A 25981-nucleotide genomic window follows, 5' to 3' on the forward strand; every position below is an offset into this window, starting at 1 on the left:
ATGGTAGGGCCTTTTTCGGCAAGGGAGGAAATGGTGACCCTTCTTTCCCTTCAACGCTGATCAGCACCACCCCCTATCAGCGGCCTGCTGCTGCTGCTGCTGCTGCTGCGTGCTGTCCTGCAGCTGGCACGCACACTGCTGGCCGGGCTGGCCAGAAGATGGCGGATGCGCGGTAATGACGATGGATAGAGTGGGCGCCGGCGGATTCTGCTCCGGCAGACGGAGCGAGACAGCACACAGGCCACCCCTCATCAGTCAGGCCACGGTTCGACAAAATGGTGGTGAGGGTTCCCCTTTCCAAACGCCGGAATGCTGACTCACTTTCACTTTCCTTGCCTTGCGGATGATGATGAGTATCCCCTCCGCGGCACGGCCCCACCCGTGGAAAAACGGATGAAGGAACGGAGGAAAATTCAAAACAAAACCCACCCACCCACTCCCCCGGGGGGGTTGGGTGTGCGTTCTCCTCTACCCTTGGATCGGATGCGGATCGCCCATTGACAAGGAATGCTTCTTGGTACGCATTTACGCGATAGCGCGTAAGCAGCTTCTTCTCGTCGAGCACACTTACCCTTGTTTCTTGGTCGTCGTTTGTTGCTTCCTTGGCTTTGCCGTCGCTACTACGTCGTTCCGGATGTTTGGTGGGCTACTAATGCTCAGCTGATTGGTAAGCGGAGTCTTTACACCACTATATGTGACTTTACTTCACGTTTCGAATTATCAAATAATTCTGATTTTTAATCCTTTTTTTCCAGCAGAGCAGACACTACTGCGGTTTGTAACGGGAGCCCTGGAGTGACTCCGGGCGTACACGATCGCGCTTCACTGTACAGCAACGGAGACGACGCCTTCTTGGCCCACACTCGTGCGCCTGTGCCCGCACGCCCCTTTCGGCAGGATATATCCTTCGTGGCCGTCACACACATACGCAGACCAGATACACACGCACCCACACATTCGAGGAGCGCCTACCGACTGGGGTGTGATTGCTCCGGAAAGATGGCAATTAAAATCTGCTGCCTTCGGTCACCGAAAAATTGAAAATCATGCTTGCGATAATTCCGCGTTATCGATTCGGACTCGATAAACCAGCACAGCAGCAGGCGCAACACACCACACACGTACGCACGCACAAACACACACTGGCCCCAGCGGGGCGGTATCAGCACAGAGCACACGGGGCACGGGCACGGGTTAAAGGGTGGCCAAATTCACTCCCCCCCCCCTTGAATGGAGGACACAGGACGAGCAGCAGGACGACGGTGCGACGTCCGTACGCTTACTCGCACTCTTCGTTACTCATCCTTCCCGAGCCCTCCGCGGTTTCGGTTGGTGCCCGTCTCTTCGATAATCAGCGTGGTGGCTGGGTTGTTATCAACAAACACGCTCTCCTCGGCAATGCATCGTCACCATCGTCGTCACAATCGTCGTCGTCGTCGTCGCCTTCGTCGCCATCGTCGCGTTCGTTTTTACAAACGCACGAAACGTACGCACGCACCCTACCACTTCCGGTTTTCCGGTGCTCTCTCGCTCTCCGTCGTGCCTTTGGAAAGTGTGTCAGCTCGTCAGTCGATGCTGCGTGTTTTGTAAACATTCCTACTCCCCCTGTTTTATCTTTTAATTCTTACGCACCGAATTTGGGCGGAGAACCGCCCCTCCTCTTCTCACTCACGAACACGCAGCTCTATCGTTCTCGCTCTAGCACAAGGATCATCGCGGTTGATGACGACATCGAGCCAGGCGCATGGTCGGTCGCGGTGTCAACCCTCGCCCGAAGGCAACTTTTGTTACATTCTCCGCACCCCCCCCCCCCCCCCCCCTGCCCAAAACGACTACCAACGACGCGCTACTCCTACGCCGAGTCCTTACCCTCCGAAATGAAACGATGGGGGATGGGTGGTGGGCTGCGAGAATTCATTCAGAATCGTGTGCGCACGGAGCGCGGTGGTCGCGGCGAGGGACGATCCGATCGTGGACGAACGACAACGCCTCGGCGTCAACGACCTGCAGCTCGCCGAAAATATACGGGAGCGCGAACGTCGTGCGTCGGGAGTAAGAAGATAAGCGAGATTGCCGCTTGTGTGAGTTGGTCATCGTAAAACGAAACCCTCGTCTCTTCTCGTGATTCGATTGAGCTACACGACTGCAGCCCTATACGCACTCGCGGCCCGCTGTTGGCACGGAAACACGAGAACGCCGTTCCGGGCCAGGACCTTTCTCTATGCGTTTCAAAGCGTGGGTGTCCACCCACGTTTAATTGAACTTTCTGTAGCGTTTCAGGTTTCCTGGCATTGAAACAGCACAGTCGCCAGTAGAGCGAATATTTGATAAAAAGACAGAATTCCTTGCATTGAGGATTCGTAGAAATAAGTGCAATAATTGTTCAAGGATTTTACCGTTAAGGATCTGATCAAAGTTGTCGTTGATTTGAATTCCGCGCGGAGCATCGAAGGGTTCACTTGTGCTGACAGCTACTGTCACTCGGCTGGTCAAAGAAAGTAAACAACTTTTGCACCAAAAAAGTACGGACGAGCGGCTGATTTCGGTAGAGCACCTTAAAATCCCGATTCTAAATGGATCCTTCGAGGTTTCTGATCATTTTAGCATTAGGTAAGTGTGGGTGAAAGGGCCCTTGTGAGAATGGTTGTGACCGAAAGTTTCCCATCTCTTCGGTAGGGTTGTTTTTGATCGGCTACGGAGATGCGTCCGGCTTTCCGTTCCATCATTATGCGCAGCGGTTCAACCTCGAATTCTTCGACTTGCAGCACATGACGGAGCTTTTCCACAGGCACAACGATGCGAAGGCCGAAGAAACTGCTGCATCGCAAAGTGCCGTTGTGCAATCGAATCGATCGTACCTGAGCGGTTCGTACGAGTACATCACGTACTGGGACAAACGTTACTGCTCACTGGCGGGTGAAAGTGTGAAACAGGATGCGACCGACGGTGGAACGGAGGCCAACCGAAGGCCTTCCCTGCGCGTCAAGTGCATTCCGACCAACGGGAACGGAACGTTACGGATGCTGAGTTCCCTGAAGGAGGTCGTCAGCGTGCTGGCCCCGCACGGAAACTCGACCAAACGAAACCAAACGGGCACGTGCGTGGTGCTGCTGTTTTACAGTAAAACCTGCATCCACAGTGCGATGGCAGCACCACATTTCAACGCTCTGGCACGCCACTTCCTCAACCTCACAGTCGCCGCCATCGATGCCAATGAGTTCCATGTGCTGAATGCCGAGTTTGGGATCGTGGGCCTACCGACGATCATGTTTTTCCACCAAGGCCGCACGCTAGTCAAGTACAACGGAACCGAGATCTCGATTACGTCGTTAGCGAACTTTGTTACCCGGCACAGTGGCATGGAGCCGTTGTTGGTGAACCAAACGAAACCAGCCTCCGGTGGTCACTATCCGCTGCACTACATCTCGGACGATTTTAAAGGTCCTCTGTCGAATAAGGTGGAATACCGTACGGATTACTGGCTGTATGTGGCATGGGCTTTCATTATCCTTTGCGCGTGCCACTACTTTTCCAAATCGTCCCTGTACGCGCAGATCATCGAGATGATCAAACGGAACTGGCGGGAATCGGCTGCACACCATGGCTAGAAAAGGCCGGGTTTTTTTTGTTATCTCTGGTGATATCTGTGTGAATAGAGTAACTTAATTGATCAAAGAGAGAATGGATTTTAATGAACAATGAGAAAAAGAAAACTACCAGTTAATTTTAGTAGACGTAATTTGCAGAGCAAGGATGAGGAAAAAAATGGTCTGAGATCCAGTTTTCTCTGGGTGCCAGCTGGAAGCTCAGGGTGTGTGAATTCCATCCTTGTCAAGGGGAGTGCTAACCTGCTCTCCTTTCAAATGACACAAAACTCCGTGGGAAATCGGTGACTATAAATACCACTGCGAGTTAGCAACTGTTCTGGCGATAGCTAAGACGAAGCCTTACATTGGCCAACAAGTTTGACTCTTGAACCGCGTGTCATGTAAATGCATCTCCTGGCGTTTCGTGTGGCGCGGCCAGTCAGTGGCCGTCGGAGTTGTCTCCCGCCAACTTTGTTCGTCCGACAAAAAGCCAGAGAAAACAAGAAAATACGTAAAGTGGTGGGGAAAGGGTGGGAAAACGAGTGAGTTAACGACACGCGAGACGGTGGTGGGGTGCGATTGTTTTTGGTTTCGGGTGGCGCGCGTGCAAGGACGAACAAGGAAATCTCGAAGGAATCTCGTCACCGGACGGACGGCGGAGGCTGATAAGCGCGTACCAAAGGACAGCCAAGATGGCCTCATAGACACCGCGAGTAGCGGCGGCATCCCATTTCTCTCTTTCCCTCTCACCGTGTTGCTCCTATCGGGCCATCCTTGTCGTGTCGCCGACACGCAAAATTTGCAAATCTAGCCGGCGACGAGCGGCACGTAAAAATGGCGCGCAGTAATCCGAGTTTCTTTCGTGGTGGATTTTCGTAGGAAACGCGTTCGCGTTCGCGGAACATACGTGGCGCCGAGTGTCGTGAGCAGAATGAAATTCAGGCGGTCGTTGACGTTGATTTTACTGCATTTTTAGATGGGGAGTTTGTTCGAAAGCATCATCAGTGTTTCCAATGTGTGTTTCAAAAAGTGTTCATGAAATGGTGTAGAGAAAGTCAGTGAGGAAAGGAGGACGCCCGGAATACGCTACGGAAAGAGGGGGACCAAGCAGAGAAGGAATGGTCTCACCCTCGAAGGCCAAACTTTCCAGGATCGCCAGTCAGCAGTCGCAACAACAGCAACAGCAGCCGGAACCGGAGCCGCAGCGGGAGCCACCTCAACGAAAGTCGGTTGCTTCAACCTCTTCCGCAACTTCGAGTAAGAAACCAATCAATTTGCTAATCCTTTACGCTGGGATTCGGGTGGTTCAAGGCCGAAAACATCGTTGACCTCGGTAGGGACAGAGAGGGGCAAGTAAGACGCATCTGCGTTTTGACAGCTGCACTGTTGTTCCGAACGCCGTCCATCGTATGCGTGTGATGAGAACGGCGGCGGCTACTTTGTTGTAGCCTGGCCTCCAACAGCGAGCGGGGTATGAATGAGCTGTGCGCAGTAACCTTGCTGGCGTTGTTTTGTGGATTCATCGTCGATAATAACCTGGAAACTATGGTAACGGGCAACGCATACTCCTCCAGTAGATCCGAAAATCCTGTTGCATTTGTTTTGCATTCGATTAAAGCGGAAGTTTCTTCCGGCTGTTCCGGCTGTTTACGAATTTCGCATCTACTATCGGGTTTCTCAATCATTAATCCGGTTTAATTACTTCCGTCCTTTGCAGAGAGTAAGGTGAAGCTTGTGAAGGGCTCGAAGCCGTTGATTCACCATCGATTCTACCTGGACATTGAACGGCACCAAGTGGCCACGAAAATCGAATCCACAATCAAAGAGCTTGGTGGGGTAAGTGTTTACACCGGCGCTAATGATTTTTTTTATTGTTTTAGCTAAACAACGTTAATTTTATTTTTTACTGGCGCCTTCGGAGCTTTTTGGGGCAATGTTTTTATGATTCTTCCAAATTTCTCGCCATGCGTTATTTATTATTATCCATGAGAATATTGACCGCGAAAGACGGCGAATTAAGTTTAATAATTCAATTGGTAGAAAACAAATAAATAAGCGCCCCTTCATACACGCATACGCATAAAGCCCGTAACTAACACACACTAACCGGGCGTTTGTAAACAAAAAAAAGAGAAGTTTGTCAACAAAAAAAATTCACGTGAGAGCGAGAGAGGGTGGTTTTTTAGAAAACGCGACACAAATTTTCACCCCGTTTTGAGAACCATTTTCACCTTTTCAATGATTCTATTTTAGCTCCCGATGTCGTGATGTTAAATGAAGAGTACAGAACGAAACGGATTAAACCCCTAGAACCTCGATGGCTGAAAAAACACTTGACTACCTATTTCCGTCAATACCACGGGGCCGGCGGTCTGGTCTTTTGGTTATCGGCCAACGGGGCGCCCAACGAATGAAAATGTGTGTCACCGGATCCGTTGGGTGCGTGTTGCCGCGTGTAGGAGGCAATACGAAGCCCCCGCTCGCGCTGACATTTGTGGCCGTGTGCGTGGTGCGGACAATGCATCCGCGAGTCGCCTTTTCCTTTATCAACTCACGGCAGGGCCAAACTGCAAACCAGCAGCCCACCCTGTTTGCTGCTGTCGAAGCAGAATTTTGTGAAAGTAAACCCCCTGTATGGCGATATGAGGAAACCTCCACGGTTGTCGTCGTCAACGGTTGCTCCGTTTTCCCTGTGCGCATTGCGCAAACGAAGGTTTGATGTTTTTGTTGGACGATCTCGGGGGTGCATAAACGCGCTGGCTGGCTCTCTCGCTCTCTTTTATATTTTTCTCACTTTCCGTTCATCGCTCGAACCGTGCGGACGCACATCTCGTCGACATCGTCGTCGTCGTCGTCGGTCCGGGTCCGGGATTTCGCCGTCCGTGGCCAATGTGAATTTCGCTTCAAAACGACGCACGAGAAAAGGAGGTTGGCTGTGCGCTGTGAATCTTTGTGCGTGCGTGTGGGTGAGAGGTGTGGAGGGAAACAAGAAATTGTGTACAAACGTGAGGGAAGACGGCGCAGAGAGGTGTGCAGAGTGAAAAAACAACAGAAAAGTGGTGCGTGTGGCTGCTGCTAGACCAAAGGCGCTGCGCAGCAAAGAAGCAAAGCAGCCATCGTAAGCAGAGACCGTCGCGGCGTTGCCTACTCGGTTAGTTGGCGTTTTCATTCCGTTTTTTACTGCTCGCTGGGGTTGGTCTCAAAGGTGTGTACCGTGGTCGTCGTCGTCGTCGGTCGTTCGTTCGCGATGGGGTGTGTTCCATTTTCTGTTGGCAAGCGCGCCTCTTCCTGTCTTTTCGGTACCATTCCCGGTTAGCTAGGGATGTGCCTCAAGCTCTTGTGAATGATGGTGTTACGCGGTGATATGCGGTAGTGCTGCTGCTGTTCCGTTTGTGTGTAGTGAGGGGGTGGCCCTCAGTGGTGCTGATGATGATGATGATGACGGTGGTGACGCGCTGACGGCGAAGAAGGCTAGAGCTCGCGACTTGATATTCGCCATTTTCTCGTGGCCAACGCAACGAGAAACGAGAAAACGGGTGTTGAACGCGCCCCGGAGTGTGTTGTGTGGTGGAAGCATAGCGAAGGCCGGAATCACACATACACAGGCGTGCGTGCGCGCCCGCGCCTGTGTGTGCGTGTTGGGTTGGTTGGTGTGGTTGGCAATCATCGATGATTCTTGTTCAAAAATTGGAAATTCAATCAATTTTCAACGAGCGCTCTTGGATGGAATGATAAAATAATCAGCTATCGCAATCGATGACGATGATGATGAAGCAGGAATATCGCGGAACACGGAATCGATTTCCGTGTCGTCGAAGCTGGCTGCTGCGTGTGTATGTGTGTCCTGTGGTTCACCACCCAATTATTGCTGATTGTGGCGCTGGTCTTGAATCGCGTTGAATCATGATTTCAATTGCCCCCACCGTGTGCCTGGCAAAAGGTTCCGTTTTGCTTCGAAGTTGTGTACGCATGATCGAAGAAAGCGATGCAAAGAATCAATCGTTTTTCGCCTTTATGTTGAAATCCGCTAGAGCATAGCACACGCGCACATACAAAAGGCATGCGCGGCGCCCCCTTAACACACCTACAACCGTGAAAAGGGTTTTTTATGTAGGAATTCTCGTTGGCAATGGCGTTGGTTCCCCTGCCCTGCCTTGGCAACATATTTTTCAAAAGTTCTCTTTGAAATGGAAACATAAATGTGTGCGATGTGTGCGTGAGAAGCCCAACATAATCGATATGTTTACGTGCGTGGCATTGTGCTAGGGAATGGAAACGGGTGCGTGTGTCTCGTATAGATATACATAAACGCACACACAACAATGGGTTCGTGTGTGTGCGTGTTCGGGCGCGCGCGTCTTTTTCTGTTCTCCCGGCAGTTTCCCGTTTTCTTGAAGATGACGACCTGAACCTGAAGAAGCAGCAGCGCTCGGTTCCTGGAAAACGATTGCCCATCAACGACACTGCGTGTCCGTATCTTTGGAACATCAGCATCAGCGCGTCCATATTTGCTTTTTGTACGCACTCACAGCGCCAGACGGGAGAGAGGGATTACCAGGATGGAAGATGGTTCTCGGTGATTCACCCAACAACAGCACTGCACCAGCACCTTGGAATGTGCCTCTGGGTGAAGGAGAACATTGGCTCCTAGCTCAGCACTTTACCCTTTTTACTTCGACACTTTCCAGGCTACTTTGCAGGTCTTGCGAGCGAGTAAATGGTTTTGTGAAACATTAAACGATCCAAGAAGCCCTCGGTAGAAGCAGAAGAAGGAGAGCGAAAGCATGAACGGCGGAAGATGGTAACAGGTGGAAGGCACGAGGGACCACAAACGGTTTTTGTAGGGTTTGAACCCATGCACCTCGGTGTGCTGGATGCGGGTGGATACTACTCCTCTTTTCCCCCCGATCCTCGCCTTACGAAATACATAAAGGGCAAAGAGAGGAAGGGCATGCACGTACGTGCCTCACACACCAGCAGACATGCCATGAAATGGGAATGCGATGGGGACCAGGCGTTCGGTTGTTGAATTGTTTAAAGAAAAACCTTCAACACGCGACAACCACACAAGTCTTCCGGTCCACCAACATCAGCACACCGCTCCACTTCCTGTACCGCGTTGGTTCGTGAAACGAGAACGAAAATGGATCCCGGTTGTGTCGCTTTGATGTGGATGGCGCCGGTCGACGTTGAAAGAGGGTGATCACACATCCCCCCGCACTCTCTCTCTCTCTTTCGGAAGAACACAAAACATCGCCTACTGCGAGTCTGTCACACTTGGTCGTATCTGTCTGTGTGGGTCTGGTAAATGAAATGACAGGCCAGGCAAGTTTGGCTTTCTTTGCTCCTCGCTGGCACACTCGCTTTTTGGGTGATTTGGTCTTTAATCTCAGAGAAAGAGTCATGCCGAGGGGGGTGGATGCAGGACGAAGGCAAATGACACACCCGCCCCGTGGCGCATGTGGCGCGTGTCGCGTGTGTCGGCCGTGGCTTATCTGTGTAGTGGTGATGATGATGATGGTGGTGGCTGACGACCGTAAATAGTGGTGTTGAGTTGTTTACATTTTTTTTAACATACAATTTGAGTAACATCTTCGAAGATGGTAGCCCTCACCGTTTGCTGTCCTCGGTTTCTGTGCCACAATCGACCGTAAATGGCATCTACTTGTAGTAAAATATTTGCAGCAACATTAATGAACCTGCCTAGAGTGTACAAATGTGGTGCCACGTTAACTAAAAAGCCTCATATTCGCGTTCGAATCCGAGGACGGAGTTGAACGTCCAGAGGCGAGACGTGAAACAGGCGAATTATAAATTGAAAACCACGAAAACCACGAGGGATAAGATGGTGCAGCAGCAGCAGCAGCAACGGTGAAACAACCATCGTCGTCATCATCCCACGTACAGCGCGGCCACGGTTGCTGCTCTCTTTCTCTCTCTCTCTCTCTCTCTCTCTCTCTCTCTCTCTCTCTCTCCTGACACAGGGTTCAAACGATAAAAAAGCCGGCGAATCCGGGGCGGGTTGTAGGCCGCCTCGCCTCCCCGCAACATTGTATTCCGTGGTTTGAGATATTTTGCACACAGGGAATCGGTGCGAAAAATTCGCGAATCGAGACGAAACGGACGAGAGAACACTCGGAGAGCAGCGAACCGCAAACGGGTAGAACGTTTTTTTTTGCAATGTTTTTTGAAGTTGGAAGTCTCTTTTTCGAGGATTCTTTCTGGTTTTTGCGGTTCTGTTCCCGATCCATCTCGCAGCCTGCTTTTCAGCATTTTTTATCCCGGGACTCTCTTCTCCAATGTTGCTCTCGCCAAGGATCGCAGCAATCCGACATCAAATGAAGTAGTTTTGACGAAACAAACCGCGGTCCTTGGACCCTGGCTGCTGCTGTTGCTGCTGGACGCTAAGGCCATTGAAGTCGTTACGTTTACTCAGTTAGCCCCCCCCCGATCATCCTCCTAGAAGCAAGTCGTTGTCGTTGCGTTGTCGTTGGGGGCTTTGACATTTCTCGCGTTGGAACTCTCAATCCCATCTCGGGTTGACACCAATACACGGAGCGCAGCGCGTGAAAAGGTGCGAATTGTATCTATCTTGTTGTTATGGATGTCCCCTGGTATGTGTACGTATGTTTTCTAGCGATGATGATGATGCTGATGATGATCAGAACAACACCACAGTGCTTCCACAACACCGCGAGAATGATAATGAAGCACGATCAGAGCCCGGTGGAGGCCACACTGAGCCGAATGCTACTCTGATGGAGTTTGTTATTCTTGTTGGTTTTTTTTTTGCTGAAGCTGATCCCCGAGTCACTGCAGTAAAGCATGCGCTGACACAAGTTTTGGAATTCGTTGCATTTTGAGTATGTTGAGCACGACGAACGATGGTTGAAGCGCCGGTCAGTTGAACGTTTGTTGCTTGGAAACAGTAGTAAAATGGGTGATGGTGGGGTGTTATGTATTTAGTCAGAGCCATAAGAGACCGGGGTTTAAACGAGAATGAGGAAGAATGAACGCCGAAGAAGCAGCAGCGCCCGGCAGCAACAGCCGCTGCTGGAACATGTCGCAATATGGACCTCGAGCAACACTCATTCTGTTCGTTTTCTCTTCTTGTAGTTGTGCTCCTTCGAAAATCGCACGCGAAGATGTGTCCCGTAGAAGCGAAGCGAACGGAGGAGCTGCTCTGTGTGGAAAAGAAATCGCCATCGCTCTCGAAGGAACACGAGACCTGAACACGGCATCGAGCGAGCATAAAAGAAGAGGCACGGAGTAGAAGGGTTGCTTTGCAAGGCCCCATGATATTCCATATTTGCGCAGGCCGCCACAACCGTATCACCGGCTCGGCGAGATGGGGTTTGGTGTGTTGCAACTTTTAGACCAGCGCAAGAGGAGGGTCCACGATCAACGAGTTCGTGTTGTGTGGTGGTGAGCACGACGGTACACAACGCTCCCTTGCTTCTGCTGCTGCTGCTGCTGCTGCTGCTGTTGGTTGTGCTGTGCATCACCGCTTCACCGCTTCAAAGTGGCCTAAATGATGGTGAAGTCTCTTGCCATAGCAGCAGCAGCACACAGTTTGCTTCGCGTACACCGCAAGTCTCTGTCTCTGTCCTGTGTGCTCCGCCCGGGGTTGGTTAGTTTGCTGACTCAGGGGTAGCGCGCACGGTCCGTTTGGGGGCCAACGGTCGGTCGGTCGGTCGGTCGGTTGGTTTGTCGGTGTTGCTTCCTACGTAGCGCAATGGCTACGGCGGAGCAAAAAAGGCAGCAACTAGAACGCTCCACCGAGAATGCCATGATGCCCTACACCACACACAACACCCAGTCCAGTCCAGCCCAGCAGCAGCACATCGTCGTTCCCAGTGTTTGTGGTTATATAGAAAAGCTGCTGCCTGTTCCCGTGGCGGGGTCGGTCCGTGGTTTGGTTGGAAAGTGTGTGCGATGGGGAGATCCGTTCGGTGCGATGCCAGTGTTCGTTCTACATAGATTTATCGATTTTTGCCTCGCTTCTTGTACCATGGCTCCTGCTCATTCCTGGACCCCAGTGCACAGGAACCACCGAACACCGCACCGATGTGTGGTTTCATTTAACTCTCTAGCATCGTTGTTGAGGCTGATATCGCTGGTCTAAAACATATTCCATAAATGGCCTTTGCATGTAACCAGCACTAGTAGCGATTGCTGTGGGGGGAATTGAAGGTTGCAGCTCGGCTAATCACTCGTTCAGTTACTGTTGAACACTCCACGGTACGACGACGACGACGACGACGATGACAACGACGTGGAACGCTGCTGTACGAATCAAATATGGCTGCGCTGCCGTACGCCCGTCGTGTGTTGCCTGAACAAATTTTATCCAATTCCATTTCGACCCTGTGTAGAGCGAGCAAGTATCGGGCGGATGGAAACTGGTACGAAACGTAGCACGGCGACCGAACGAACGAACTACGGCACGGAATGGAACGGCGGTGGGACACACAAGCCCAACCACACATACTGTGGATTGGTGGTGCGCGTGCGTACAGACAGAGTCTCTGTGGTGCGTGTGGGGGGGCCAACATCGTGGGAGAGCCCGATGATCATTCGCGAGAGAACTCTTTTATGCTTCTTCTCCCCGACTCAGAGGCGGGAGAGCATAAGAGAGTTTTGTTTACATCATCCTATGGCGGGGAGCGATGAAATAACTCGCTCTTAATGGATGCAATCGAACAGAGCAAAATGGTATCGAAGAAATGGGAATATAAAGAAATGAAAGCAGGAAAAGAAGGCTGTTCCCCACTATTGGTTACGTTGATGGCGTGCAAAGTAAGCCTACTCGCATCCACAAACAGGAAGGAAGCAAACAAGCAGAATCACACGTAGGAATGGGTTTGCAGCACAAACACAGACATCAGCGATGATCATGATGATGATTATTGTTTAGGGGCTAAAAAAGAGAGAAGAGGTTCCGAAATAGTATGACTGATTTTTTTTTACACAACACAAGTCTATGTGTTAGTGTGCTTAGAAGGGTGCAAAACAACGTAAACATAGTAGCCCAGCTTTGTTTACTACTTTCCGTGACAACCGACCACACACTCGAGGGGCAGTGGAAGTGGTATTCTGATATTGCGTCTGTTATCTATTTTCTATTGAGCATTTGAAGAAAAATTCAGTCTTCATTTTAAGTTGGTTCGCTCTGCTCTCTACCATCAACAACACCTCTGCCATGGTGCGCCGTGCGGAGGCTGTGTGCTCTAGTGGGAGGTAAATACATGGAATCATTATCACAACCACCCACAACACTAAGCAGCAACGGGGAGACCATTGGAGAGAGATTCATTATGGAGAAGCCCTGCAATTCACGGCAGTGGCAGGGGTAGTACAGCTATGCAAGCATTTAGCAGCTTACAACACACCCGAACCGAAAACACTCATCGAGGGTTGTGGTCGGTTTTGTTGCCTCGTTGTGTTCCAGATTCGATTCTGTGCGTTGGCCTTGAGTATCTGGTCTGCTAGTGCACTGCAAAGTACCTGCCAAGACGTTGGCCGCTCGTTCGCCCGTTAAGTGCAGATCAAAGTAAACTTTGAACGTAAAGACGCAGATATTGAAACCACCAAAGTAGCCTGTGCGGGCGAGTGCTCGGTTCTTGTGTATCTGTTCGGGCAAATTTTCCCGCAGCAGCAGCAGCAGCAGCAGCAGCAGCATCAGAAGGTGAAAAATCGATAAAACGCTGCATGAAGATAGCCGAGAGCCGAGTGGTTCTGAATGGTATCGCGTGGTGTGCTAGTGCTGACGATTGCGCTGCCCAGGGCTGGATTCGTGGAAAATCCGAGATGTTTCCATCTCGTTGCGTTTCCATCCTCACCCGCGTCCGCTTCAACAACGGGCACACATACAGTCAGGCTGAGGGTATCGGTCACACCAACAGCTTCGGCACTCTATCACCGTCTCATTCTAGCTGGCATTTTCTCTGCCTCTGGTTACTTCCACTGTGTATCGTCCTACCATCCCCGCCAGCCAACCTCCAGCGGTAGCTGGAATGCTGTGAGATAACAAAAAAAAAAATGTTTTCCATCGATCGGTTGCGTTCCATTTTCCCATCTCTACCGACCGGTGTGTTTGTGTGAAGCCAGGAATATTGTCCAGTCGGAAAATTATGTGATTGCCGCTCCCGTGAGGTTCTGTTGTTATCACATCCATGCGTTGGTAGACACCGAAGGATGCTGCGATTTGCGACAGAGCGATATGTAGATGAAGCATTGCGTTTGAGCGCTGGAGCGCTTATCGAAATATATAGAGCTTATCGAAATATATAGAGAACAGATACGAAAGAGGCTAAATTTCAGAAACACTAATACAGTTTCTTTACTCTTTATTCTATTTTTAGACGGTCGAGTTTTTCCTGAGTAAAACTATAACACATTTCATTACCGATAAGCAGCAACCGGTGGACAGTACCGGAGGCAGCGTAGCTGTTGTTGCAGCACAGACTGGCGAATGGAATGAGGAACATCAATCTCAAGCAACAACAACAACAACACCTGGAGCTAACGCATACCATCGTATCGCAGTAGCTGCATCGCCGAGCAGTAGCGCTCCGGCTACTAGATCGTCGTTAACGAACGTAGCCAACCGCAGATCTCAGCAGGCTGGGCGGCGTACCAGTGCACGGAATACCTATCATACCCATCATCCGACGCCCCGGCAATACAACCGCGGTCAATATGTAAATGATATCGGATCGGCGACCAGTCGTACATCGTCACCATGTCCACCACCGGCATCCACAACACCTACACCACCGCCAGCAACGTCGAGTACTGCGTTGGCGGGCCATGTGCGTCAGCAGAGGCAGAAGCATCAGCTGGGGGCAACAGCAATCGCCTCCAGCAGCGCCGGAGGTGGCAACAGCCCTTCCACTGCAGCAACGCCATTGGCGACGGCGACGCTAGGGTTTGATGGAAGGGTAAGGCACATGTCGCATGAGGTAAACCCGAAACACAGCCCACTAACGGTTTCTCAATCTATTTAGGTTAAACCGACCCAACCAGCAGCAGCAGCACTTCCACGCAGCCGCGCGGATGCTATGCTACAGCGTGTTCGCCAGCAGCAGCAGCAGCAGCAAAACCAGCAGCACCAACCACACCATCAGCCATCGTATCATCTACTACCTTCGTCACCACTGAAATACAACATCTCTTCGCCATCGGCTGTGACCGCACTAGGCAACAGCAGTGCTACACCGATCAAGCGAACGGACACTCCATCACCATCGACGTTCAATAATCCATCCTCGCACCACAAGCAACAACCGGCGAGCCCCTGTTACAGTCCTGTACCTGCGCCTGGTGCTGCTGGAGGTGAAGGGTGGTGGGAAAATGTGACACGATCAGTGTCCACCCACCCAGTCCAGAACAGCCCCATACAGCTAGCGAGCTCCTGGGGTACGCCAGTTTGGAGTCCAGAGCATGCACTCAAGTTTCTGCGTAAAGTGCTCGATTCGGTGCGCAACGAAAACCATCCCGAGCATAAACATCGACACCATCATCTGCAACACCACCATCATCGATCGGTGACAGGTACACGGGCTTCATCCTCATCCAGACATGCCCACCATCTGCACGGTCGGTTTTTGAAGGTGGAATCGATATCCAGTGCCACCGCTTATCGGCCTTTCTACCAAGAGTTCAAACAGTGGCCTGACTTGCTACTAGTTCGTCGGCATACTCGGGATCTTGGGGAAGGCAAGAAGGCTCCATTCGCTGACGCAAACGAGCTACCGAAGGCAACAGCCCTTAAGGTAACTGAAGCGGCCGCTTTACCGGTATCAACAGAGGTGGCTTCTGGTGCAAGGATGACGCGTAAGCTGACCGCACGAACGGCGACGATGGTGGCAAGTGCAAGGAGCGCAAGCGTCCAGGAGCAGAAACCTTCAACACCGAATACCGCCAAGAAGCGGGCGGTCACTTTGTTGCAGCATGCTTGCGAAACGGCGGCTAACGAAAGCAAGAAGGATAAGACTGCGCCAGCACCACCGAAGGATTGCGGATACTGTGAAATCTGCCGGATAGAGTACGATTCGCTGGCACTCCACGTCGATTCGGAGAGTCACCGAACGTTCGTGCAGAACGATGAGAATTTTCAATCATTGGATCAATTGATTGGCTCAATCGGGGAATTTGGTGGCAACACGGATGATGGTGGTGATGGTGGTCGATTCGATTTGCTGGGAGGCTTGCTGATGGACAACGAAAGGAAAGTTGGTGCTGCTGGTGGTAATGAAGCATCAGCTGCTGCTGCTGCTGCTGCTGGTGATGGTGGTGGTGGTCTCTCGTTGCATCGTGAAAACAACGAAACTGATGAGAGGCTACTGCAGCTGATGGAAGTGGAGCCGCAGACGGGAAAGCGGCGCAACTCCCTGAGCACAGCAACGGTGAAGACGACGGTGACGACGACGACGACGGCCGCCGTTGACGAACAACAGATCGACAAATCAACTGAGCTGCACAAAACGATCAAAGAACCCGCGAACAGCAGCAGACAACAACGGTATAATTGGAATGTGAAGCAGGCGAGAAATAACGAAGCAAGCTACGAGGAACTTTTGAGCAGTAGTTGCGTCGCCAAAGCTCCGGAGAGTGATGCGAAGCAACGTACATCTGTGAAGAGGCCAACAGTGAAGGAACAGTCCGAAGGCCTCGCGGAGCTAATCGATCACGACGCCGCTGGTGAGATCCTTAGCGTTCCTCCGGGGGAGAGTACGTTGGAGGATCAAGAAAACTCCAGCTTGATCAAGCGTGCCATCGCGTCGGTAATTGCATCATTCGACGCTGGCAGTGATGATGAAGAAGATGAAAGTGATTCTTTGGTTGCTAGCGAGCACAACAATACTTCGCCGCCGGTGGTTAAGGTGAAAAAGACACGTAAAGAGTGTTCCGCAGCGAGTGTTCAAGAGTGTGGTACCAGTAGGGGGACACCTGTGGTTAGTAAAGAGGCTGGACGTGAAGGAAAACCCGCGGAAAGTGAGTGCATAGTGGAACAATTTATCGATTTTGTGGTTGAAGAAAAGGACGAGCAGTGCAGTGTGAACGAGGGAAGAGGTAGAAGAGCTAGGCAGATTGTTACTGGCGTGGCAGTACATACCCCACGACGTAGCAGTCGAACGTCTGGCGCCGCCATCGAGGAGCCCGTGCTGTCGGGAACGGAAGAAGCACAACGATCGCTAGGCTCCTTAACAACAGAACAAGCGCAGGAGAGCGGTGGAATGTTTGGGCGACGATCAGCAATTCATCATCATCCGCATAATCAACTGAATCATCATAAACATCAGAAGCACAAATCGACGCTCAGTGCATTGCTACTCAAGCAGCAACAAGAACGCCAGCGGCAGCTGTTGGAGGAGGTACAGCAGCGGCGGGACACCGCTAGGGTAGAATCCAACTGTGAAGCGCAACCCAACCTAAGTTCCGATCAAAATTCCTATCACGATCCCGTTGATCATGCTGCCGGAATGAAAGTTATTAGTGATTATCACCACGAGCAGCAATCAGCAGAGCTGGAGAAATTTTCTTCCGAAGTCAGCGGAGTAGGCCTTGAGCAGAAACAAAAACCCTCCGTCGGTCGTCGTAAAAGGGGACGAGGGGCAGGAACGGTGGCCATCGGCCATCGGCGGCAGCATCAGCAGCAGCAGCTAGAGGCACCGGAGTGCCAAAACAAGACGCTGGCAGCAGCGATGGGACTGAAAGCGTCAACGACTGCCATGAACAAGCATCATCATCATCATCATCATCTGCCGACCGTTGACGGAGGAAGTGATGTTGTTGTTGGTGGTTTAGGAGCTAAGACACGCCTCGCTGAAGCGGCACTGCTTGAGTGTGAAGGGCTGGATCCAAAAAACACGAAACGGATCAGCCTAGGTTTGCGCCAAAACCCGAAACGGGCGAACCTGAACGACGACTTTACCAGTCTGTTGGATGAGACGCTCGAACGTTCGAGACTGATATCGTCCTCGTCCACTTCCTCAGCCGCGACGACTACTTCCGCAGTACCGAGCGCGGCCACGTCGACTGTGGTGGCACGAAAAGCACAAGCCCGGATACGACCGTTACAGCACAAGACAAAGGATAAAGATAAACCGGGTAAAAGGAAAGAGCGACCGGACATCGATACTAACGATTCTGCCGCCCATACTCTTGAGCAACAATCCATCGGCGGTATCGCTGGTATGAAGCGGGGTTCTACGAAAAAGGTTGGCTCGGCCGCCCTGGAGGACATTAAAGTACGTGGTATACGATGGCGAGCACCGAGCCCGGCTTCGAGACCACCGGTCAAGTCACCGCTTTTGTATAAAGTAATTGAACCTTCCATGCCACCGGCCACTGCTGGAAATGATGACGAGACTACAGGTACAGCGATGGCTCGGGCAGCTGGTCAGGGCGAGCATGATGCGTCCAAGAGCGAACGAAAGACAGGCGCCCAATCCAGTCAGCGATCTAGAAAGCCGAAATCGGATCAACAGCAGCAGTCTTCACCAACAAAGAACGGGTTGATTGTGAAGATCCGTCGGGTTCGGCAGTCGGAGCTTAGTCTACTTAACGATGAGGCGGAAAATTTCATGTTTCCCAAGAAGGACGAGAGTAGCTCGGACTCGGATACGGATGATGGGCGCCAAACGTCATCGGAGGGTTGTCGGGTGCCCGGAGCGGAAGCTGGTGTTGACCCGACAAGAAACAATTTCTCTCTCGATATTCCGAGCAGTAGCGAGCTGGAGCGAACATCGAAATGTGTCGAGGATGAAGATGAAGAGGATGATCATGATTCCGAAATGGAACATGATGAGGAGAATGATGGACGAACAACCGGAGCTGCTCAGCGCCGGGATCTTGCTGCTAAGGGGTGTAGGAAGCGTCGAAAACCGAGTTCTTCCAACAAACTGCAAGCAGGTGCAAGCAACCGTGGTGAATCCGTTGAAAGTGAACCATCATCCTGTGCATCCTCTTCCTCAGGCTCGTCGTTTGTGATCGAACCGATTGTCAAGCGGGCCCGGTTCGATTCACAGTTGATGACAACGGCAGCCGACCGGTTAGGCAGCGGAGGTGTCAAGTCTGGGCGCCGGAAAGCATCCTTTGGAGCTGTTGGTGTGTTTGATGATGGTTCTGATCCTCCGGGAAGCAGGACGCGATTTCCAACGGCCCCCATCCAGCCAACCCCAGTAGCAGTCGATGAACGAATGACGTCGACGACGGCAACTGGTGGCAAGCAGAGTTACGACAATGATGATGATAATGGTGATGATGAGGTAGAAAATGATAACAATGCCAAGAAACGAGTGCCATCGTCCGGCCGAGGCCGGGGGAAGAAAGGTCGGTTGCGGCAGGTGAAGCATATGGATAAGGAGCATCCTAAAAGTATTGACACGCCGGAGAATGATGAAATCACCGGTGGTGTGCTACCACTGCGTGAGGATTCTGTGTCGAGTCCAAGTCAATTGAGCACCTGCACCTGCTACAACACCGGCAATGGGTCCAGCAATGGGGCTGTGCGTAATCGTGGCCGCGGATCCGGACGGGGTGGTAGTCGCCGTGGGAGACGTGGTCGTGGAGGAGCCGCTTCTGTGGCTGCTCGCTCATGGGCAGCTCGTGGACGCGGCAGTCGTATGCCCCTGTGCGGGTGTCGTTTGCAATTGCTCGATGCAACGCGTATGCCACCACCAGCTTCGCCAGCATCGCCAGGCCGCCATGACACGTTAGAGTCTAGGAGTGACGGCATCATCGGAACGGGTGTGGTGTTGGGTACCAGAAGATCCGGCGCGTCGAAAACGAAAACTACACCCCCGGCGTTGAAAAGTCGGCGAGGAGCCTCGGCCAAAGCAGGACCGGATGAGGTGGACCATCACCAGTCGCATGAATCATCATTATCGTCAACGGAAGCCATCAGCGGCAGCTACAACATTGCCAGCAATAGCAGCAGCAACAAGGGCAAGGAGGATGGGATGGGGGCAGTATTCAAGTGGATAAACTTTCGCAAACGCTGCGAAGAGATCGAACCGTATCGGTTCGCCTTCGAGCGGGTACCATCGCTCGAACCATGGTACGAAACGTTCCAGCGGCAGGATGATGCGACGGAGCAAGTTTACGAGTACTTCGGCAGTACAGGTGAGTGTTCACTCAGCAGAGCCGCACATGATTAGTATGTAATGCATTATTTTGTTTCCACTTCCAGCTTACCGGAAACTGCCGTACGAAATGGGACCGCTACCGGCGCTGAGCCAAAACTGTTGTATACTAAACTATAAGGTAGTGGCGTGTCGCAAGTCAAACCGGACCGCGTCGCAACAATCGTTTTCACCTTCCTCGGTGGAACCATCTTCGCCATCGAGTAAATATCGAGCGGCACCATCCTCGGAGGGGCCGGGTGGTGATTTGGATACTAAAAAGTCTCCTTCATCATCGTCCCTTTCATCGTTGCCACTCAAGAAACGGAAACTGCTGCTCGCAGAGGGTGCAGCGAATAGTAGTTGTTCAAGCACTAGCACCGGTAGTGGCGGTACTGGTACTGGCTCGGGCGGAGCTGGAGATGGAAGCGGGAGCTCAGGAAATCGAATAGCGCGGCTCATCGCTGGCAGTGACCGTCCGAGGAAGTCTCCACGGGAGCACGCTTCAACGTTGGCCATACTTAGTTTGCTGTCACAGCAGCAGCACCGCAAACGAGCAGCTGCCATCAAGATACTGACCAGTCCGAAGAAGGCAACGACTACGACCGCACAATCACTGCTGGCAAGCCAAGAAAAGCATCATCATCATCATCAAGACACTGACAGTAACAGTGGACATGGAGACGAGCAGCAGCGACCGTCCTCGGCCACCGATCGGAGTGGTGTTAGTGGTGCTGGCGGCTCTTCCATCAAATTTGAACGTCCCCTCTTCCCAGACAGCAGCTACATCAACAGTCGCAACCTGTGCAAGGAGTTGGACGCGTTTTTGTCCGAAGAGCTGGAGCAAGTGTACGGGGACTCCACCTCCGTCAAGCCAGCGCTCGATGAAAAGCAAGAAGAACGACAAGCAGAAGCAAAGGACGGCACACCGGAGGAACCAACGACGAAACAGCGACTAGAGCTGAAGAAGAGTGATGAACCCTCTCTACAGTTACCGCTCTCACCATCGGTACTCCGCGAAGGGGTAGCGATCGAACGGCAGCAACTGCCTGTGAGCAAGCGTGATTTGCTGGATGTGTTGCAAACGGTGCGCAGGGAACCACCGCTTAGTCTGAAGCTAGTGCAGCGTTGCGAAACTGTCGTGAAAAAGATTGTTCAATTCGACCGGAAACCTCGATCAATGCTAGCCTCGAACGGTGGCTATGGTGGCGCCGTTATCGGTTTGCAGTTATTCGATGGTACGAATGCTTCCGCACTCGGTGGCAGCGGTTCCGGTTTAGGTGGTGGTGTTGGTCACAGTATGGCCGGGTGTGCCGGTGGATCTTTTTTGAAAAAGCGCATCAATCGGACCGGTTGGCCAACGAACAAACGCAAAATCGGAACACGGACGCGACAGCAATCTCGTTTCCTGCGACCCATGATGCTCTCTGCTTCATCGGCCGAGTCTAAGCCTTTGGAGGATGTCGGCGAAGAATCGGTGCCGGTGATTAAGAAAGAAAAAGATGACGAAGAGGATGAGGAGGAAGAAGATGAAGACGAGGAAGAGGACCATTCTGAAGTGCGACATGGTGAAGCTGTAGAGCCGGAAGTGGATGAACGTGAACATGATGATAATGACGAAGAAGAGGATGATGAGGAAGAGGATAGTGGCCCAGAGGAGAACGAAGAGGAGGAGGACGATGGCGAAACGGTTATCGAGATGGCCCAAAGGCGGCGAGGACGACCGACAACGGTATCTTCCAAAAAGGCAGGTCAAAGTAGTATTAACTGCAGTGGCAAGGGCAGCGAGAGCAGCAACCAAGTACTTGCAAGCCATGGGAAATCAGAGCGTAGAAACCACCACCAAACCAACAACCCTGAAAGAGTAACAGAACCGGTAGAGCGTCAGAAACAACAGCTTCAGCGTCGACGGAGCAGGAAAAGCAGTGGCTCCTCAACTGCAACCACAGTGGCAGTTGGTAGCAGCGATTGTGTTGCCATTGAACGAAAAACAGTCAACTCTATACCCGCCCAAGATGTTACAGAACAGCGAAGACCACCGACAAGCTCCTCCTTCTACGATACGATGCCAACGCTGCGGGCTGCATTGATGCGTGACAACAGTCAACAGATACAGCGGCAACTTAGTCGTTCGCTTGGCACAACGCAATCATCACCATCCAACACCCTGTCTTCTCTTCCAGTCTCTTCACCGCTTTCATTAACACTTCCTCCTCCATCGCCAAAGATCTCTCCGACAGTTGGCCAACAAACGTTAATGAATTCCCCTCCGAAACCAACTGACCCATCGATGCAGCAGCTTCTCTCACCGGGAAGTCGAGTGACGGCGTCGGGTGTGGTAGGTACCGCCTGTTCCAAGTACGTTACCAAAACGACCACTACGATGACCCGAGTCGATTACACCGGTGGTCCAGTGGGAGGTTGCGCTTCAAACACCGACAGTGGCCCTGCCACTAACCATGCATCGAACAGCAGTAAACCGAAGCGAAAGTCTCGTGATATCTTGAGGAATGAGGAAGCGGTTGCCTCACAACGGTTCACCGTGGATGACGTCGGTAGTAGTACTAGTACGATGGTCCGAATGAATCGTTATCCAGCACAGCGAGGTTCGACAACGAACAACACGATCGATGATGATGATAAGGAGTGCGATTCAATCAGCTCACGAAGCATATTCGTCAGCGATGACTGTGATACGACCTCTTCCTCGACTATGGTGAACGCTCCGCCAGAAGATGCACCGCACCCAACCGTGGATCGACACTCCGTTACCACTGGCCACATCACTACAGGAATCCGTGACAATGACACACCTACTGTCGGAAGCTGGAAGGACCGTGATCAATCAGTAACAGCGGAAGATGAAGAGGATGAGCACGACGAGAGGGAACAACAACAATCACGATCTGTGGTAGTGGGTTTGCAACGTTCTCCGCGGACACCGAGCGAACGGATACGAAATAAATTGGTAGCAAAGAACCGTCGAATGTCGGCGCTCTTCAAGCGGCGCTTATCAACAACGGCTACATCTTCGCCGGCTAGGGTCGTCAAGCTTTCGCCCGCCAAATTGAACGTACTCAGCAATAACACTCAAGCGACAGTACCAGCGAAACGGCGTGGCACAACAAAACCGATTGAACCGGTATCACTACCACCACCCTCGATGATGCCCCTGTCTCCTCCCTTGACCACGTCAACCTCGTCGTCTTCATCATCATGTGCCGACGATAAACCCATGTCTCCGGCGGTGGCCGTGACAGCATCGAACATCCCAGCATCAACTGATAATTCCGGCATCTTTGCATCGCAGCCGTCGAAAGTGAAAACCCGATCCGCGACCAAGGGTCGACCGCCAGTACGGCGGACGTACAGTGGCGTATCGGGTAGTGGGCGGGGGAGAACGAAAAATGCTTCGATGCTGATGATGGATCATCTTAATACAACAACGATCCGGTTACCTTACGTGAGTCTCGTGAAAACGACATTCACCGGGATCGACAACGAACCGTCGGTGATGACGATAGCCAATAGCACTCCAACTACTACTAGTACCACTACAACAACAACAACTGCTTCCGAAACCACGACGATCGAAAAACCGTCTCCGAAGCGTAAGGGTGCCAAAAGAGCTAAAGAAGCGAAGCCGGGTCGACGTGCCAAACTGGCGAAACGAGGAAAGGGTCGCGGCCCTCGGAAGCAGCAAAGGAAAGTACCTCACCCTGCCACAGATGACACTGAGGCGGCAGAAGAAGAGCATGAAGAGGAGGAAGAGGAAGAAGATGCTACTCCGATAGTGAAAGTGCGTCGACGAAAGCAAATAATCGCGAAACGGGAAGACGACGAGCGGCTAGAGGAGTTCAATCACGATGGGGGGGACGATGGTGAACAGCATCCTGTCGCACCGGAACACAAACCAACGAAACGGAAACAGCAGCTTAAGCTGAAGTTGTTCAATCATGGTAATCATCACTATACCTACGATAGTACTTTCTCTGTGACAACAACAACCACGGCGGAGGGCAGCAAGGAAGCGCAAGTGGAACACATCTCCAACGGAATCCTTGAGCATGATGTTGGGAATGCAAATGAAGGGTTAAAGTGCCACGATAGCAACGTGATGTCTAGTGAAACGGACGAACCGGCTGCACAACCGGATGCCGACGAGCACCCGCTGGTAGAGGAGCATTTGATTGAAGATGAGGAACATTTGCTAGATACTGAAGACTCCGAGGATGATGAAACTGTTGAGGGAGGCAAGGGTAGCACGAAAATTGAAATGCTCGAGCTGATGGAGGTGGTAGAGAACACCGGCCACGAGGATGAGGAAGATGATCAACGTGGGGGTGATGAGGATTACAACGTGGGAGTGATGGGCGAAGATACATTCCTAACGGGGGATGAGATGGAAGTAGAAGAGCAGGAGGAGCAAGACGATCTAGATGAGTTGGAGAGAAGCGCCACACGTATTATGAACAACGATCACCCGTATGCCAACAGCTCTGAAGATTTAACTCATCGGCATCATCAACGGTACAATCATCGTCAGCATGATCATCACGATCACGATCACCACGGTGTAACTACGGACGAAGAGGAGACGGAGTATGTCGAGGTGCACGAGCTCGAGGCGGAAGTGGAAGAGGAGGAAGAGGAAGAGCTGGATGTAATGGGTGAGGAAGGAGACGTGGTAGCAGAGGAGGATCATCTGCATCAACTGGGCGAAGATGATGACGAGGAGGACGAAGAGTCGAATGAGGAAGAGATCACTCAACGCACTCTCCTCCATGCTTCTCCGCTGTCGAACAACAGCCACACAGTGACGGCCGCCAGCAGTTTGAACTCCTCCGCTGGGAAGACATCAACTGGAACTGCAACTGCTACTGCCACCACCACCACCAGCCCTAACAAGTACAGTCCACGGAAGTTGCGGAAACCTCGTGGCCGATGGTACCGGGAAAGGTGAACGGCAACGATGGACACCGCCAGCAGTAGTGGTTCCATCCGAGCTGCTATTTTTGTTATTTCGCCCGCGTAAGATATGAGCAATAGACAGATAAAAGAGAGAAAGGGAGAGAAAAGGAATCCGATAAACGGGGAGTAGTCAGGTGGCGCTGTTGTTAGCATGGATTCGAATTCACACGCTCTCGTATGGTCGTCGTATCGTTGTGTGCATGTGTTTGTTTGTTTCCAGTTTTAGTTTATTTTAATTTAATTTCTATCATTTCTCATTCATTTCGCGTGTCTACAACGTCAACAACGTCATCGTATCGTCGGTCAGCAGCTACTTCGTTTTTTTGGCAGAATAGAGTGAAAGCGCGAATAGACGGACCGATGTGTGGCCCATCCAGTTTAGAAGGGGAGGTAAATAATGCTTATAAGTTTAGTTTATCGTTTCTGTGTTTTTACCGGTTCCGGATTTCCTCCGTTTTATGTTTGTGCGTTCGCAATCGCTGGGGAGCGGCTGTGTAGAGGAGAGCCGGGTATCATGAGTGGCCCGGCGAGATTCTCGTCCCACCACCATAATGTGTATAATTATTATTTTTTACATTACTGTGTCCCATAAGCACCAACAGGCTAATTTAACAATTCATCTAAATTCATCCGACCAGAGCGTTAGGGTTAGGTGTACGGCCCACGAGAGTAAGGATCTTTGTACGGAACTGTCTTTTGTAGGGTAATCGTAAGATCACGAAAGAGGACCATGCGGTGGAAGAAGAGCTTACGGTTTGCGGACAGATGATCGAAGTGCTGCAACCGTTTAGGAAAAGTATGTAAGGGGAGAGGGGACAGTAGAAAGCGCATGCCTTTTGCTGCATAATTGTTTGTTAAGAAGGAAGAAAGAGAGGGAACACAAGGAAGACGTAGAGGAGGGATAATAGAAAGGGAAAAAACGAGAAACAACTACTTTCACGGAGAGTGGAGTGTGACAAAAGAGAACATTAAACGACTGTCTGATCATGTTTAAAATGAAGGCCTTTTTTGTTTGTTTATTTCTTTGGTTGTTGGTCAAATGAGTCCTCTGCATCTCGTGTATACTACTCTAAACTCCCCTTGTCGCTCTGCCTTTGTTTCGATTGCATTTTAATCGTTTCGTTTTCTTTGGGGAGACTTGCATCTCATCTCTGATCACCGTCATACGGTCATCTTTAGATAAATGTTAAACACGCGTCGTCGTTTTGGAAGAGGACATTCCTCGCCTCGTTTTCGAATCTACGATTGTCAAACACGCGAGCATTTATTCCCAAGGACTGTTCGTCCCGAACC

The 25981-nt window shown here is 51.6% G+C and overlaps 2 protein-coding genes and 1 non-coding gene across 3 annotated transcripts; 2 read left to right on the top strand and 1 right to left on the bottom strand.

The window, feature by feature from the left end:
• Nucleotides 1-2495: 2495 nt before the first annotated feature.
• Nucleotides 2496-3682, top strand: LOC126579265 (thioredoxin domain-containing protein 15). Its single transcript, XM_050242699.1, has 2 exons — nt 2496-2610; nt 2677-3682. The coding sequence occupies exons 1-2, from the start codon at nt 2574-2576 to the stop codon at nt 3606-3608; spliced, it is 969 nt and encodes a 322-aa protein (XP_050098656.1). The 5' UTR covers nt 2496-2573; the 3' UTR covers nt 3609-3682.
• Nucleotides 3683-3761: 79 nt separating this feature from the next.
• Nucleotides 3762-3870, bottom strand: LOC126579368 (U6atac minor spliceosomal RNA). Its single transcript, XR_007608437.1, has one exon. It is a non-coding gene; the product is annotated as a U6atac minor spliceosomal RNA (small nuclear RNA).
• Nucleotides 3871-4156: 286 nt separating this feature from the next.
• LOC126579250 (uncharacterized) lies at nt 4157-25688 on the top strand. The gene is made up of 5 exons (XM_050242672.1): nt 4157-4844; nt 5305-5423; nt 13952-14530; nt 14597-19718; nt 19786-25688. Exons 1-5 carry the CDS (start codon nt 4706-4708, stop codon nt 24678-24680), a joined length of 10854 nt encoding a protein of 3617 aa, XP_050098629.1. The 5' UTR covers nt 4157-4705; the 3' UTR covers nt 24681-25688.
• The last annotated feature ends 293 nt before the right edge of the window (nt 25689-25981 follow it).

Source organism: Anopheles aquasalis, chromosome 3, assembly GCF_943734665.1.
Source record: "Anopheles aquasalis chromosome 3, idAnoAquaMG_Q_19, whole genome shotgun sequence".
Lineage (NCBI taxonomy): Eukaryota > Metazoa > Arthropoda > Insecta > Diptera > Culicidae > Anopheles > Anopheles aquasalis.